Source organism: Echiichthys vipera (assembly GCF_963691815.1).
Source record: "Echiichthys vipera genome assembly, chromosome: 5".
NCBI classification, from domain to species: Eukaryota; Metazoa; Chordata; class Actinopteri; order Perciformes; family Trachinidae; genus Echiichthys; species Echiichthys vipera.
This window is the reverse complement of record NC_139830.1, coordinates 2,962,566-2,975,742: the sequence shown is the minus strand read 5'-3', so window position 1 is coordinate 2,975,742 and position 13,177 is coordinate 2,962,566. Positions and strand designations below refer to the sequence as shown.

The window sequence follows — 13,177 nt, the reverse complement described above, 5'->3', positions numbered from 1 at the left end:
TCATTGCAAAATGCAGTAAAGTAACCTGAATTATAGTTCCTCTTTAATTTAACATGTCATGCAGGCGATATGATAAGTATATTAAATGTAAGTTTGTGCTGCAGTGAAACTTGTGACAGTCACCCATGTACAAGAAAAACATACTGAGGAATGTTCAAATATGGACGATATCTGTGGATTTAAAAAAAATAAATTCAAATAACTTTAGGTGTAATGGCTATGCATTCAGTATTGGTGACCACGCAAATGCAAGCACTCATACGCTGCTTGTTTATGGAAAAATGAAGTATCCATGCATCCCTAACATTAACTTTGAACTTAACGTGACACGAGGTCGACGGACAAGGAAAGCTAAGTTAATGCTAAAGCTAGCTACAAAGCTTCTACACGGAGACAGACAGAAAGGCTCAGTCAGAACATGAGTGGCTGGTTAAAAAAGTCTTACCTGTAAAAGTTGTTGTGTTTGCTCTTGCTCTTCTTTGTTTTTGACTTTAATTTGCTCTTCGTAGCGTCGCTCGCTGTCCTCGTGCCGCTGTCTGAGTCTCTCCAGCAGACGCAGCTTGCGCTGATGAGCCTTGATTTCAGTGATGCATTCACAGACGTCGGGAAAGTGCAGAATCTTTTTTTGAAACTTCATATTACATTTTTCTTTTTCTTTTGTGGTCTCTAAAGGAGTCGTACTCATTATATTATCTTGAAATGTTCATAATATCTACGGTGGTTCAGCAGTCCAAGACATTAAATTAACTATTTCCAGAGAAATTCTATTACTCAGCAACTTGTAGGTGAAATAGTACAAATCCCCATTTTTCATGAATGCAGCTGCCAGGTGTGCACAGCTCTGTGTGTGGGTGGGGGAGGGGTAATGTTGCATGAATCCAGCTTGAGTTGAGAGAAAGATCCCTGCAGAGCTTTGCTCTCTAATTTATGCTGTTTGTTTTGAACCAAGGGTATTACATTATTTGTTTTAAACACATGTCTTACTGTTATATATTTAGTGATATTTCCCAAAAGATATTTTAGATTTATTGTATGTATATTTATATATTTTTTAAATTTCTTTAATTATATTTATATAAAATAAAAATCTATTATAGGATGTTTTATCATATTTTTTTATTTTTAAAATAAAAACGAGAACAGCTTAAGTTTCATCCACTCTCCTAACTTAAGTCCTCTACTCAGGGCGCCCTCCCACTGTGCCTCCGTACCGTGCCCCAGCACGTGTCACGGCTAAAGTCTGGTTCCTTTGACCAGTGTGAGTGCAACCGTACCACGTCTAGGAGCGGCACGCTTGCCGTCCACAGCCCGTTTGGGAGAGGTGGGCTTTAGTAAAGCACGTTTGCACGTGTACAAGCACGAGCGTGCGCACGTGTACGAGCACGAGGCCTACGGCGGTTCTGAGGTCATTTCCTGTGCGCCTGTTGGGACATATGCCAATAGGGAGGGGGGACAAGTACCCTAAAGCCTGGGTCGCGGTGCGGAAGGACAGTGTGACTGCGCCCTCAGATTTCCCACTGATCGGTGACCTTTGACACTTGTGAAGGTTGCACCGGTGTGAAACTGCACATAGTGGATGGGGCCCTTGCCCCCTGATAAACATATCAAACTGTCAGCCTGATAGGCCAAAGTGTGTGGAGGTTATTAAACACTAAGGCTTCCAATTGTAGGCTTCAGAGGCCTGAAGCAACCCTGGACAGTCAACTGTGATCCTTCCGAAAGTCTGACAGGTCTAAAATTCTAGATATGCAATGTCCCTCATGCTCTGGACAATATATCCACATCTCAGCTCCCCATCTCAAAGCCTTGGTGATTTATTCAAGGAAATGGGGTCAAAAGGGTCAGATTTCATACTGATCAGTATTCTTTGACACTTTCAAACTTTCAGCCTGATAGGCCAAAGCTTGTGGAGGTTATTAAATAAATGCTATTAAAATAGATGTTCTATGAAGTCTGAAACATGAGCATTGCTTTTTGCCCATTTTTTTTACAGGGAAACGTGACCTCTGTGAAGGTTGCACAGGTCTGAAAGTTTGCACAGCGTATGCCCCTGATGGTCTGATGAAGATACTGTAACATAGCCTTCCAGCCCAAAGCATTGGCGTGTTATTCATAAAGAACAGCTGAACAGTATGACCCTAGGTGTTGCTTTGACACTTCTGAAGGTCACACAGGTCTGAGAGTTTGCACCGTGGATGATCCTGGTGCCCTGATACACATACTGTAATTTCAGCCCTCTTGGTCAAAGCCTTGGTCAGTTATTGAAGAAATTGTATTTTCCCCATGGTTTAAAGGATAAAGTGTCTTTTTGGCTGCTGCTCAGTGACCTTTGACTCCACGGACCCCAAAGTCGGAGTAGAAGACCCTCAGAGGTCACTGAATAATAATCCAGTGGGAAAAAAAACCAAATCCCAGCGGTTTTCTTAATTGGCTGTTTGAAATCTTAAAAATCAGGAGCTGTCAGACCATTACATCTTTACACCCTCTGAGCTGGCTGGTCATTTTGGAGAAAGTCTTTTTCTAAAAGTCCTGCAGGTCTGAAATTGTAATATGTGGTTTGGGGGCCTGGGACAAGCGCGTACACGTTTGTTCAGTGCCGATCGGACGTGTACTTAAGGAAAGGCGGGGCTTTGAACATTTGCATTCCCACACCCGCCATCTCCACAAAGATGGACCAAATCACTTGAAACTTGGCCTGTAGACTTGTGACAAGATCCAAATGAATTCCCCCAAGACCCAACTCTGTAGGCCCTTTGGAAAGCCAAGTAGCTCCACGGGGGTCCAATCGCAACAGGACCAGAAGTTTCCGATAGGAGGCCATCCGACATGCAACATACTAAAATTTTATGTCCCTTTATCAAAACCTATGAATTATTTAAGAAAATAAGCTTAAAGGTCAGATTTCACACAGATTGTTGACCTTTGACACTTATGAAGGTTGCACAGGTGTGAAACTTTTCACAGTGTATGCCCATAGTGGTCTGATGAACATAATGTAGTTTCAGCCCTCTTGGTCAAAGCGTTTGCAAGTTATTAAAGAAATTGTATTTTTTTTGCATGGTGTTTTGAATAAAGTGTCTTTTTGGCTGCTGCTCAGTGACCTTTCACTCCACGGACCCCAAAGTCGGAGTAGAAGACCCTCAGAGGTCACTGAATAATAATCCAGTGGGAAAGAAAAACAAATCCCAGCGGTTTTCTTAATTGGCTGTTTGAAATCTTAAAAACCTGGAGCTGTTAGACCTTTACATCTTTACACCCTTTGAGTCTTCTTCTAAAAGTCGTGCAGGTCTGAAATTGTTAAATGTGGTTCAGGGGCCTGAGATGAGCACGTACATGTCCGTGGTGGTCTGATGAACATACTGTAATTTCAGCCTTCCAGCCCAAAGTGTTAGCATGTTATTAAAAAAGGGCAGTTGTAAGATGTCTGATTTGACCCTAAATGGTGACCTTTGACACTTCTGAAGGTCGCACAGGTCTGAAAGTTTGACAGTGGATGATCCTGATGCCCTGATACACATACTGTAATTTCAGCTTTCTTGGTCAAAGTGTTGGCGAGTTATAAAAAAAAACAGCAGTTGTTAGAGGTCAATATCCAGAAAAGGATGACTACCCCAACCCTTTGTTATTGATGCTGCAGCTGAAGAGAGTTGTAAGGTCCGTGTTGTCATAAGGTTGTTATTGTCTTTATCATGAGGTTGTCATAGAATGGATCTGTTTCCTATTGTGGCCTTCAGTGGTAGCTTACTGAGCTCTTCACTGCTCCCTCCCTGTTTGCTCATTTGCTCTGATCTTGGTTTTGCTAGCTTATGACCATTATTCTATTAGTTTCATTTAGGCTTGTGTGATTGCTACAATGCATGGATCCCTGACGAACAGATAAGTAACAAGAGAAAGGACTGTAGTTTTCTTGGTGTGTAGCTTTTCTATTAAACAGTGGTGAGCCACCATAGTTGAGTGAAAATGTTTCTCAAACCACTAAAAGAGTCAAAAGCATGCTCCTTTAAACAAAACAGAGCAAGTTCAGTGATACTATTGACAAATTCAGTTTTAATCACCTGCTTTTAGTGAAGTGGTCAAAATTCCCATTTCCCTGAATGCAGCTTAGCTGCCGAGAGAACTGCAGGTGCAAACTGGTGCCGCCCCTCCCCCACCCTCACAGCTCTGTCTGCTCGTCTGACCTGACTTGACCCTGCAGGGACCACACAATATTGCATGAATTCAGCTTGAGTTGAGAGAAAGATCCCTGCAGATCTTTGCTCTTTAATCTATGCTGTTTGCTTTTAACTGAGAGTTTTACATGTTTTATATCACATTCACATCTTACAATCATGTTTTTTTGATTTGAGAAAATTGTATTTTATATTTAATGTATAATTATAATTTATCTTTGAGTTCATGATACTGTAATTAAAAATTAGATCTGCCACCTCACTTTGAAAGTGAAAACCTGACTTTGGAGTTAATTTGAAAAAACTCAACAGCTACCCAGCTTTAGAGCTCTCCTTGGCTGTGAACTCTTAAAACAGACACTGGTGCTGATTCACTGTTTGAGGTCTAAAAACAGACAAAAGGCAATGCCCACAGACAGGTCAACTATCAGGGCTCATAGTTAAATTAGGCCTTATAGATCTTGGGAGCAGGTTAGCGAGCAGTAGACAAAGTAGGTGATGGGTAAAGGTACAAATACTGAGAAACAGGCAAAGTGGCTGATATTTTAGGGATTACAAGTGTTTTTCAAGAATAGCCCATATTTGATAGAAGAACCCTAAGGATGAGAAACAGAGGAGTGATCCCTTGCCCAACAGGGAGACATGCAAAATACAATATGTTGTATGAAGAAAAGAAAACAATTTACAACATGGAATATGGAGGGAGAGTGCAGGCAAGAAGAGCTGATGAAGGCAGCTCATGTTGGGCAGACTGGGTCACATTCAGGGAAAGCAGGGTGTGCTGGCCATCTTAATGGGGATGATGGTGAGCAGGTGAGTTTATGGTTCATAAGCAGGGAGGGAGGGAGGGCAGGCTGGTTTAGAAGCAGGGAGAAGGATGTGATGCAGGCAACAGTTGGTGAAAGAGCAGCAGATAATGGCAAGATAAAATATGTGTAAGAAGAGAAGAAAGGAAAGGTGGCTACAGTTGAAAGTGGTGATCAGAGGCATCAGGTTGTCATCATATTAAGAATCACTATTAAAATCAACCAAAACTCTAAATGAATAAGTTAAGTTGCTGCAACTAGTGGTGAATGTGGCTTTACTCTAAATGCGCCAGTTCAGTGTGCCTGCTGTATTAGATGTAAAGTTAATTAGTTGTTAACATGTCATTAGAGACTACAGCATTAGTTATTATTTCTAATTATCAAATATGATTTATTATTATTATTATTATTATTATTATTATTTATTAGTATTAATTGTATCAGTGATTATGGACTACTTTAAAATTAGAATCATTTTTTTAAAGCCCTCTATTTGTGTCATTTATTTTTAAATACATGTATATATATATATATATATATATATATATATATATATATATATATATATATATATATGCACACACATACAGTCATATATATATATATGTTTAAAAAAATATATATATGTGTTTAAAAAAAAAATATATGTATATATATGATGTCTTATTCCATTTAAATCCCCTAACAGCTTTATACTCTTGTGTCTGACTCCTGTTCCTGTGCATGCACACATACACCCTGTCACAAGACTGCCAACAGCCAATCAGAAAAATCCCCTGCATCAGCCAATCAGAAAATCATATGCCTGTCGAGCGTCATAGTAAAATTGTACCTGCAGTAGCAGTGTGTGTCCATAGGGGGAGCTGTGTTTAACACAGATTTCAGGGTTTACTATGTCTCTGAGGACATTTGCTGAAACTTACACAGATAAGTCATTAGGGTCAAAGGAGGCTATTACTGCATTTTCTTTGTGAGGACCGGGCAAAATGTCCTCACAACTACAAATGTCCTCACAACGTTGGTGTCTTGTCAGGGGTTGGTCCTCACAACTTAATAAAGACAAACACACACACACACACACACACACACACACACACACACACACACACACACACACACACACACACACGTTTGATTAGGTTTATGTGTGAAGGAGGAGGAGAAGAAGAAGAAGAAGAAGAGGAGGAGGAAGAAGAAGAAGACGGATAAGAAGAGGAAGAAGAAGAAACAACAGGACAACAAAGAAGAAGAAGAAGAGGAGGAAGAGGAAGAAGAAGACGAAGAAGAAGAAGAAGAGGAAGAAGAAGAAGAAACAACAACAGGAAGAAGAAGAAGCAACAACAGGAAGAAGAAGAAGCAACAACAGGACAACAAAGAAGAAGAAGAAGAGGAGGAAGAAGAAGAAGAGGAAGAAGAAGAAGAGGAAGAAGAAGAAGAAGAAGAAACAACAACAGGACAACAAAGAAGAAGAAGAAGAAGCAACAACAGGACAACAAAGAAGAAGAAGAAGAGGAGGAAGAAGAAGAAGAGGAAGAAGAAGAAGAAGAGGAAGAAGAGGAGAAAGAAGGAGAAGAAGAAGCAACAACAGGACAACAAAGAAGAAGAAGAAGAAGAAGAAACAACAGGAAGAAGAAGAAGAAACAACAACAGGACGAAGAAGAAGAAGAAACAACAACAGGAAGAAGAAGAAGAAGAAGAAGAGCTGTCTCCAAGTGAGCAACATCACTTCCCCTCTTAAGAACAAAACCATTCTTGTAATTTTGAAACAAACCCATGAAAGAAAATCTGTGCCACCATCTTAGCTAGCGTGTTAGCTGACTATTCTAACAACGCTTCTTCCTCTGAGGATCATGGCGTTAAAAGTGATTTCCTGTTGAAACCGAGCGGTGGAGCGACAGACTGAAGGCTAATCCTCTGGAGGACGCCGACGAGCAGACGAGCACCTTTTTGTGTGCAGCCATGATGACGTGCGCCCACTTCTCCACCGTCCTGGACGTGCAGATCTCTCTGTCGGGGATGTAGGAGGGGATGAGGCTCAGCAGGCGCTCCAGGAGGATCTCTGCGCCGTAGTCCACGTAGTACTGCTGCGAGGCGAGCTCAGCCAGGTCGTCCTGGACACACACACACACACACACACACACACACACACACAGCAACAAGAGCATGAAGCGCGAGAGCAGCGGAGAAGGTTGAGGAGGATTTCTGAAGATCTGAGACACAAGCGACTGTGGAACTGTGACGCACCCTGTCGCAGCGGTACTCTCCGAACTTGACGCCCCTGACGGTCTGCTGGTAGATGAGGTTGGTGGCGACCTGGTCGTCGGCGGGGCAGTGCCACGGCGTGAAGATCTCCTTCCTGAAGAACAGCCTCCAGGGGGCGTTCCTCTCCTGGGCGCCCTGCTCCTTGGCGTACTGCTCGCACTGCGACACGGCGTCCATCACGTGGTCGTTCCCGCTGCCTAGAGAGGAGACCTGGAGCGGGAGAAGATTATCCTTCACTGGTGACAGTTTTTTATATCTGCACTTATTAACAACTAAAATTGAAAAACTTCCTCTTAAGTCGTGTGTGTTGATCAGAGTTGTGATAAAAGGTTTGAGCGCACTGCAGAAGATTTTCAGACTTCAGTTTCGGCCTCGGCGACCTTAAGTTTGTGTATTTAAGGTGCAAACTGAACTGTGGTTCGCTCCAAACGAGTTGTGATGTCACTAATCTTTGTCCGTACGTCCACGTCTTTAGTTTGAAAGTGTAATTCGGGCGCAAAATCATCCAAATGAAACGTTTTTTTTTTTGTTTAACAGCAATTAATGGAGATATCCAGGAGAGTCGCTAACAGCCGGACGTGGCTACCAGTGGTTAGCTCGGGGCAGTACGGTGAAGGCATTCAAAGGTCTTTTTTAACCACTAATACTGCTGAAAATAACAGCAAACCTCTGCAGCAGCATGAGAAGAGTCCCTGCACACACAACAAAGCACCAATGGGCTCCTTCCTTTGGGATTGACTTTGGTAATCCACTGTAATGGACTTTACTATGAGAGGAGCTGGTACAGGGGCCAGTAGGTAAGTCTTTAAAACACTCTTTTTATAAACTCTGGCTTCACTAACCACGCTGTTGATGCTTTGTTTTTTTGTTTAGCGCTGGAATTTCCCTTTAAGGCAGGGGTCAGTGACAAGAACACACCTGATCCAACAAATCCAACTGTGTGAAGGCGATTTGGTTGGTTGAAAAAGGTTAGTCAGGTGTGTTCTTGCTTAGTTGGAATGATACCCTGCAGTCTGTGTGTGTGTGTGTGTCTGTGTGTGTGTATGTATGCCGACCTTGTCGAACAGTGCGATGTAGAGCGAGAAGCCGAAGCGGTCCCGCAGGTTGATTTTGTCGGACAGGGCGCTGCAGAGCTCCTTGGCGGTGGTGGCGGAGTCCGTCAGCAGCGTTTTGGTCGTGCCGTCCATGAACGTCACCGGCAGCATGATGGGCTTCTTGGACTTTGTGGCCTGGAGGAGAAAACACGGTTCTTTAATCAGGTTTGAACACGGCACTAGAAATACATCAGAAAGCGTATAAATCTGTTTTTACAGAACTTAAAATAATGAGGAAAAAGCTGGAAATGTTTGTATTTATTCTTTTTGTATCTGTTCACAGTTTAGCACGAGTTTGATCCCGTTATTAAAGACATAACGGCACATTTCTGCTTTAACTTAAACGTCATGTTCACAACATTTTCACTGAGAGAGACAGAAAAAGGTGTTTTAAGTTCGTCAGCACTGACTGAAAAGCTGCACACCGGGTGTATCTCCCTCTCTGTGACTCTGGCGGGTAAAAGAACAGTTATGACACTGAAGCCTCCGAACGTCTGTGTGTGTTCGCACCTGCAGCTCCAGCCACGACGGAGGTTGGGTTCTCGTCCCGTTGACGAACGTCCGCCTCAGTCTCTCCTCGCAGTACGGAGCGTAACCCGGCGGCCCGCTGCTGATGAAGTTCCTCAGGTACTGGAGGTAAAAATACATAAAAAATATGTAAACAGTCAAGTATTTAAAGGTTGAACGTGAATAAATATGAAGAGCTCTTTTCCAAACGAGACAAAAGCCAAATAAAACAAACGAGTTTGAGGCACTTTGCTGTAAACAGAACCTTTTCACTGCTTCATCAGTGTTTCTGCCAAATCTCTTTATTTCCCTGTTTAAAATGGTCTCAAGATGCAGTTCCTTTCCAAACCGCGACCAGCGCAAAACCTATTTTTAGCCTAACTGCGATACGTCCTCTCGACCAATCAGAATCCAGTGAGCGTTCTATGCGATCCAACATGGCGGCGCTCTGAAGCGCGAGAGTTTTGTGTTTTGTCCGTCCGTTCAACACGTTCAGACTGAGTGAAAGTGAAAAAAACGACTAAAAACAAATGAAAAAACACAAAAACGACTAAAAACAGATGAAAACACCACAAAAATGTGACAAAATTACTAAAAACAGATGAAAAAACGCAAAAACGATTAAAAACAGATGAAAAAACACTACAAAAAGTGAAAAAATTACTATAAACAGATGCAAAATACCACAAAAAGTGAAAAAAACGACTAAAAACAGATGAAAAAACACAAAAACGACTAAAATGTTGTGCGTTGGCGCTCTGCCAACGCACAACTGCTCTCAGTACGTCTTTTTCTATACGTTGACTTCCTTTTTCTGTTTTTTTTGGCAGTTTTTCAAGCCTTTAAAACATTCCTTCAGTTCCTCCTGTTGCTGCTCTCAATGTAGAGTTCAGGAAACAAACAAACAAACAAACAAACAAACAAACAAACAAACAAACAAACAAACGTCCCGACCTTGAGGAACTTGTCTGAAGGAGCGAAGCAGCCGACGCACAGAGAGACGAGGATCCAGCCGCGGGCGTGAGAACTCTTGGACGGGTTCTGACTCAGCTGCTTACAGATCTGACAGTAGATCTCATCCCTGACACACACACACACACACACACACACACACACACACACACACACACACACACACACACACACACACACACACACACACACACACACACACACAATTATTATGGTTTAACGACTGAGGTTGTCCAGATTTTAGAGATATGAATCATTTGAAGATGCTCCAATAAATGACGTGTGTGTGTGTGTGTGTGTGTGTGTGTGTGTGTGTGTGTGTGTGTGTGTGTGTGTGTGTGTGTGTGTGTGTGTGTGTGTGTGTGTGTGTGTGTGTGTGTGTGTGTGTGTGTGTGTGTGTGTGTGTGTGTGTGTGTGTGTGTGTGTGTGTGTGTGTGTGTGTGTGTGTGTGTGTGTGTGTGTGTGTGTGTGTGTGTGTGTGTGTGTGTGTGTGTGCGTGCGCACACCTCAGGGCTGGTCTCAGGATCCCGTTGCCGATGATGAAGTGAAGTTTCTCCAGGTTGGATGTGGGCCGATCCTCCAGCATGCTGTTGCCGTGGAGACCGTACTCGCCGTCGTTCAGGCGCTTGGTGACCTGAAACGCACCGAAACTGTAACTTTACACTTTTTATCGACCATGAAGAAAGAAACTTAATCTAATAACTAATCTAACACCTCGTCCGTCACCTACGATCTCAAATCTACGATTAAAAGTTGACGATTTATGAGAAAATTATCGCAGATTAACGAGATTAAAAGTAACAAATCTACGATAAAAAGTTGCAGATTAACGAGATTAAAAGTAACAAATCTACGATAAAAAGTTGCAGATTAACGAGATTAAAAGTAACAAATCTACGATAAAAAGTTGCAGATTAACGAGATTAAAAGTAACAAATCTACGATAAAAAGTCGCAGATTAACGAGATTAAAAGTAACAAATCTACGATAAAAAGTTGCAGATTAACGAGATTAAAAGTAGCAAATCTACGACAAAAAGTTGCAGATTTACGAGATTAAAGTAGCAAATCTACAAGAAAAAAGTCGCAGATTTATGAGATTAAAAGTAGATAGTCTAGGAGAAAAAAGTCGCAAATTTCCGACTAATCTATGAGCAGCGTCTGTGTCGATGAAGTTTAACAGGGAGTGTGAAACAAAACAATATTTTTCCGACATTTAATCTCATAAATCTGCGACTTCTTTCTCTAATATTACCCCCCTCTGTCCCCCGGGTCGGTTTACTTCTCTTTCCGTACCCGTCCCTGACACGGCGCCGCACTCACCTCCTCCGTGATCTTGGATTTCTTCTTCAGGGTCAGAGACACCAGTTTGTGTCGGACGCTGTTCTTCTTGTGGACGTCGGCGTGCGGCGTCTGGAGGGAGACACAGGAAACAGGAAACAGCTCACAGACCAATCAGAGACGCTCCTGCTGACAAGTAACACACTGAAAACTGCTCACATGTGACTTTAGTTCACATTTAACAAACAACTGGACAAAAGGGTTCGATTCTGACTGATTTAACGATTCGTTTGTTCCGTTTTTCAAACTTCTTCTGAAGCTTTTACGTGAAACTCAGATTCTTCTTTATGTCTCTGAACATCAAAGTGCAGCTGAGACGAACCAGCTGTTGTTATTTCTGATTCATTTGTTGATTAAATCAGTTGTTTTCTTTTTAAAATGACAGAAAATTGTTTCCTAAAAAACAAGATGGCGTCTGAAAAAGTCTCGTTTTGTCCACGACTCAAAGAAATTCAGTTTAATTTCACAAAAAAAGGAAAAATTCACATTTAAGAAGCTTGAAACAGAGAATTCTGACTTTCTTTCTTTAAAAAAAACAAACCCAAACTGATCAAAAGAGTCAAAACAGGCGGTGATTAATCTGACTAATCGTTTCAGCTCCACGCTGAATAAAGAGGAGGAGGAGAAGGAGTTAGTTTGAGTGAGTAAATAAATATAAATAAATGCTTAAAACAAAACATCTTCCTAAAGCAAAGACAGAGATCAGAGTGTTGAAGCTTTTCCTGCCTCGTAAAAGAATTAAAAACCTTCAGTGTTTCAATGTTTAGAAGATAAATCCTCATCTTTACGCTCCTTAAATAAAGTTTTAAACTGTTTAAACAAAAAAACAACCCGATAAGCAGGGGACCCCAAACTTCCCTTTCCCGGGCCACATTAACCAGCTCTTACTGGGGGATCCTGAGGCGTTCCCAGGCCAGTGTGGAGATCTAATCTCTCCACCTGGTCCTGGGTCTTCCCCGAGGCCTCCTCCCAGCTGGACGTGCCTGGAACACCTCCCTAGGGAGGCGCCCAGGGTTCATCCTTACCAGATGATCCTGAACCACCTCAACTGGCTCCTTTCAACACAAAGGAGCAGCGGCTCTACTCCGAGTTCCTCACGGATGCTGAACTTCTCCCCCTCTCTCTAAGGGAGACTCCAGCCCCCCTCCTGAGGAAACACATTTCACACGCTTGGACCTGGACCTGGTTCTTTGGGTCCTGACCCAGCTTTCATGACCACAGGTGAGGGTAGGAACCAGGACTGAGGGTAGATCCAGAGCTTTGTCTTCCTCAGCTCTCTTTTCATCACAACGGTGCGGTAGAGCGACTGCAGCTCCGCCCCCGCTGCTCCGATTCTCCGGCCAAACTCACGCTCCATCGTCCCCTCACTCGTGAACAAGATCCTGAGGTACTTGAACTCCTTCACTTGGGGTCAGGACTCGTTCCCTACCTGGAGTCACAATCCACCAGTTTCCTGCTGAGAGCCATGGCCTCAGATTTAGAGGTGCTGATCCTTGCTCATTATTTCACCCACAGATTAATAATGTTTACATGTTTTAGAAGATAAGACGCTGAATAAAGAGTCGTTTTAAGAGAAATAACTAAAAGATCAATGTTCTCACAAAGATTTAAACACGTTTGAACAGTTAATGATGAGAAAATAAGACTTTAATACATAAATGAAGTTAGAAAAGTGGTGTAAAGCTCATTAAAGGTGGTGCACCCTGGTCCTCCCCGTCCTCACCTCCCCGTCGCCCTGCAGCGCCTGCAGCTCCCTCTTGTAGGTCTTCTTCCCCAGCGTCTCGTAGATCTTGGTCATGACGGGGATCTTCTCGCTGCCGTCGCTGATGGCCGTGTGGTACTTGGGCTCAGGCAGATCCCCCATGAACCTCAGCACCGTGATCCACACGGCCAGAGCCGCCTGGAGCGGGACAGAGAGGGAAATGTTACATACGGAGTCAGGGACGTCCGTCACGGCACCGCGGGGACGGAGACTGAGACATGTCCGAGTCCACGGAGCGGCTCAGTGTGCGGAGGATTCACGGCGA

General features: G+C 42.9%; 1 protein-coding gene across 3 annotated transcripts in view; it reads right to left on the bottom strand.

The window, feature by feature from the left end:
* myo7aa (myosin VIIAa) overlaps window positions 1–13,177 on the bottom strand; it is a gene marked incomplete at its 5' end in the record, with an annotated part of 95,423 nt that overhangs the window by 19,745 nt on the left and 62,501 nt on the right. For all 3 annotated transcript variants that reach the window (XM_083913792.1, XM_083913791.1, XM_083913790.1), the window contains 8 exons: window positions 6,919–7,086; window positions 7,220–7,447; window positions 8,293–8,466; window positions 8,842–8,961; window positions 9,793–9,919; window positions 10,317–10,444; window positions 11,133–11,222; window positions 12,874–13,050. In XM_083913792.1, coding sequence (XP_083769918.1) covers window positions 6,919–7,086; window positions 7,220–7,447; window positions 8,293–8,466; window positions 8,842–8,961; window positions 9,793–9,919; window positions 10,317–10,444; window positions 11,133–11,222; window positions 12,874–13,050 — 1,212 coding nt within the window. The remainder of the gene's footprint in view (window positions 1–6,918; window positions 7,087–7,219; window positions 7,448–8,292; window positions 8,467–8,841; window positions 8,962–9,792; window positions 9,920–10,316; window positions 10,445–11,132; window positions 11,223–12,873; window positions 13,051–13,177) is intronic.